At 61.2% G+C, this 3,775-nt stretch overlaps 1 protein-coding gene across 2 annotated transcripts in view; it reads left to right on the top strand.

Annotated features, from left to right (window-relative positions):
- The window catches only part of CERCAM (cerebral endothelial cell adhesion molecule), a 10,626-nt gene extending 7,565 nt beyond the window's left edge, over positions 1–3,061 (top strand). For both annotated transcript variants that reach the window (XM_014529398.1, XM_005881406.2), the window contains exons 10-13: positions 1,161–1,288; positions 1,454–1,657; positions 2,004–2,256; positions 2,590–3,061. In XM_014529398.1, the coding sequence (XP_014384884.1) occupies positions 1,161–1,288; positions 1,454–1,657; positions 2,004–2,256 (585 nt within the window). In that variant the 3' untranslated portion in view covers positions 2,590–3,061. The remainder of the gene's footprint in view (positions 1–1,160; positions 1,289–1,453; positions 1,658–2,003; positions 2,257–2,589) is intronic.
- The last annotated feature ends 714 nt before the right edge of the window (positions 3,062–3,775 follow it).

Raw genomic sequence — 3,775 nt, 5'->3', positions numbered from 1 at the left:
GGCTGAAAGTGTTACAAAGTTTCAAACTGCCAGCTCAGAGGCCGGCAGCGCAGGCGGGGAACGTTGGCTTCCTCCTTCAATGAAGGAAGCAAGCCTCATGTTCGCTTTAAGCTGCCTGGCTGCCGGCCGCCATCTTGACTGTCAGTTAATTTACATATCTCACTGATTAGCCAATGGGAAGGGTAGCGGTCGTACGCCAATTACCATGTTTCTCTTTTATTAGTGTAGATATTTAAATGCCATTTAACAAAGAAAAATCAACCAGAAAAATGAGTTCGCGTGTCACCTCTGACACGCGTGTCATAGGTTCGCCATCACTGGCCTGGGGGCAGGGAGGAGTTGGTTGTGTTCAGGGGTGGGAAGAAGAAGGGCCTCAATCCAGGGCCAGGGGTGAGAGTGACACTGAGGCCACTGCTGGGACACTGGCCCAAGGGGCGCCCCCTCCTGGGGGCAGTGCAGACTCACTCCCTGTTTTTATTCTTTGCTGTAGCCACGATGTGTGTGTGAGCTTCTATTTCGTTGTTTTCCACTTTCTCTGAACGGATGGACACCTGATGTACATTTCGCCATCTGCTGAGCTGATTCCATGTTCTTTTCACATTTCCAAACGTTTCAGAAAGGCTTTTTCTTAGAGCTGTTGGGGGCTAGGGTCTCCCCCACCCCCGCCCAGCCCGGCCTCCTTTAGGAGAGAAAGCTCAGGAGGCCCAAGTGAGCACCTGGGCCCTGCGGTCCAGCAGGTGCAGGTTCAGATCCTGGCTCTGCCATGCGGTCTGCGTGTCCTTGGACGCGTGGCTTCACCTCCCTGTCTGTCTCCCTGCTGCAGTCCAGGGCCATCGTGCCGCTGCTGCTGCGGGTCCCTGGAGGTGGGCGGTGGCCCCGTGGCCCCTGGGATGTGGCAGCACTCAGCGAATGCAGCACGGGTTCCGATCGCCAGCACGAGCCTACTTGGAGCACTAGGAGGGGTGTGGGGCCTTGCAAGCCAGAGCGAGGCGTGGATTTCAGTCCCCTGGCAGTGGGAGCCTAGCGGGCTCTGGAGCAGCGGAGTGATGTGGCCAGGACTGAGCAGCTGGCATGTACATGAGGCCAGGGAGAGGGTCGGTGTTAGCCAGGTGGAAGGGGACAGCCCGAATCTAAAGAGCACCCCCAACCTTTTACCACAGGTGGTTGCCAGGGGCCTGGCCCGGGTCGTGGTGTTCGAGGATGACGTGCGCTTTGAGAGCAACTTCAAGGGGCGTTTGGAGAGGCTGATGGAGGAGGTGGAGGCAGAGAAACTTCCCTGGGACCTGATGTAGGCAGTCTGCACCCCCAGGGCAAGGGAGAGGGGCGGGCCTGGGGGGGAGTCTGCCTCCTGCTTGGAGCCTTCCTTCCCCCAACCTGGTCCCGGAGGACGGGGGTGGGTCCTATGACACACCAGGTCCTACAATGACTCCTGGGACCCTAACGTCGCCTGCAGCTACCTCGGCCGGAAGCAGGTGAACCCTGAGGAGGAGGTGGCCGTGGAGGGGCTGCCACGCCTGGTGGTGGCCGGGTACTCCTACTGGACGCTGGCATACGTCCTGAGCCTGGCCGGCGCCCGCAAGCTGCTGGCCTCCCAGCCGCTGCGCCGGATGCTGCCCGTGGACGAGTTCTTGCCCATCATGTTTGATCAGCACCCCAAGTGAGTCTCAGGTGGGGGCAGGGCAGGCCCACCTCAGCAAGTGGTACGCCCCCCGGCTGGGCAGGTGGGGAGACTGAGGCTGGCAAGGCTGAGGCACCCAGGAGTAGCAGAGGAGCCCAGCCTCACCCTGGAGGCAGGCTAACCGAGGTGTGGACTCTGCTGGCCATGTGGCTTTTAGAGAAGCGACTTCCCAGTTCTGGGCCTCAGTTTCCTCATCGGGAAAATGGTGCTAAGGGAAACCATGCCTCTCACGTTTGCCGTGAGGTCTAGCTGGGGAGGGAGTGAGGTGCGTGAGGCCTGCACACAGGGGCTCACCTCAGCCCCCTACGCCATCTCCCACCCACAGTGAGCAGTACAAGGCACACTTCTGGCCTCGGGACCTGCAGGCCTTCTCCGCCCGACCCCTGCTCGCGGAGCCCACTCACTACGCGGGGGATGCGGAGTGGCTCAGCGACACGGAGACCTCCTCACTCTGGGACGACGACAGCGGCCGCCTCATCAGCTGGAGCGGCTCTCACAAGACCCTTCGTGGCCCCCGCCTGGACCTGGCTGGCAGCAGTGGGCACAGCCTCCATCCCCACCCCAGGGACGAGCTCTAGGTGAGGGCCGGCCTGGAGCGTCCTCTCCCCTTCCACGGCCAACTCTGCGTCTGGGTCTGTGTCCCCCCTTCTCAGCCTGTCTCCTCGCTCGCTCCCTCTTTCTCTCTGGCTGTGTTTCTGCCTCTGTGTCTTGGGCTGTCTCTGCATTTCTCCGTCCACCTCTAGCTCTCTCTCTCTCTGTGTCTGTCTCTGGTTCTCTTTGTTTCTCTGTATCCTGGTGTCTCTCTCTGCTCACCTCTGATTGTCTGTGTCTCTGACTAGATCTGTCTCTGATTCTGTCTGCCTCTCACTGTCTGACTCCAGTTCTGTTTCTCTCCTCTTGCCTCCCACCAGGTCCCGGGGTGACTCCAGGGGGTGCCCAGGAGAGGCCAGAGCTGTCCAGGGAACAGAGTTGGAGATTGCTGGCAGGAGCCGCCACCGGGAACCACAGACCCAGTGGAAACCAGCAGCCATGGCCACTCTGCCCTCTGGCCCCATCTGACATGGGAGAAATCAGAGATGCCCTTGCCCGAGGTCACAGCGTGGAAGGGCAGGGCTCACAGGCCCTCTTACCCCGCCTGCCTGCCTCATGGCCTGGGGTGGAGGGAAGTAGGGAGGCTCAAGCTGGGCAGATGCAGGGGCCCTGCCCTCCCTGAGGACCCAGCTGCTGGGGCCCCTCCTTCTACCTCCACCTCAGCTACCCCCACCCCCCAGCTCAAAGCCTGGGTCCCTAGCCAGTGGGAAGTGCAAGGTGGTGGGAGGAGGACCCAGCGACCAGTAGGCCCTCAATAAAACTCAGCTGGTGTTTGCACTTTACATTTTTTAACTCATGGCTGAGCCTCTGTGCTTGACAGGAGGTCTAAAATCGATGGGTGAGCAGTTGGAGGGACAGAGGGGAGTGCAGCCTGGAGGCGGAGTCAGGCCCCCCTGGCTTGTCTACTGGCTGGTAGTGAGGGTGGGAGGAGAAGCAGCCCAGCCCACAGTGAGTGCTCACCCAGTGGGACTGTCAAGGGCATCACAGGCCTCACCTTGCAGGTCAAGGAGGGCCTAGGCCAGACCCAGGGCTGTTGATGCCTCCTGCCTTTGGATCTTCAGTTGTGTGGCTGGGACCCTCTGGTGGAAGTGGCTGGGGAGATCAGGGCTCCAGTGTGGCCGCCAGAGGGCGCTAGGTGACCGAGCCTGGACCTCGCGGGCCAGGGCGCCCTCTGCTGGTAGGGGAAGGGCGCCTGGAGCATTTGAATCTGTCCCTGTGCTGCCGGTTAGCAGCAGCAGCTGTGTTCTGCTCTTCTGCTTGGGAGCTGCAGGCCTTCCTCCACCCGCCCCACCCGTCACCCTCAGAGTCAGGCGTCTGGGCCCAGCAACTGTCTCCAGTGCCTGCACTCAGGCAGCTGGAGGGGGTGCGGAGGTGGCTGCCTCGGCCTCCACCAGCCCAGGACTGAGGCACAGGCAGCTCTAAGTTTCTTTCTTCAGAGGAGCCCCTCCCCCATGGCAGCCCCTTGCCTTGGTCTTGTAAGCACCTGGGTCCTGGCAGAGTCAGACA

The sequence above is a fragment of the Myotis brandtii genome, unplaced genomic scaffold (genome assembly GCF_000412655.1).
Source record: "Myotis brandtii unplaced genomic scaffold, ASM41265v1 scaffold68, whole genome shotgun sequence".
In the NCBI taxonomy this organism is placed as follows: domain Eukaryota; kingdom Metazoa; phylum Chordata; class Mammalia; order Chiroptera; family Vespertilionidae; genus Myotis; species Myotis brandtii.
Note: the sequence above shows the minus strand (reverse complement) of the source record. Positions and strands in the feature narration are given on the sequence as shown.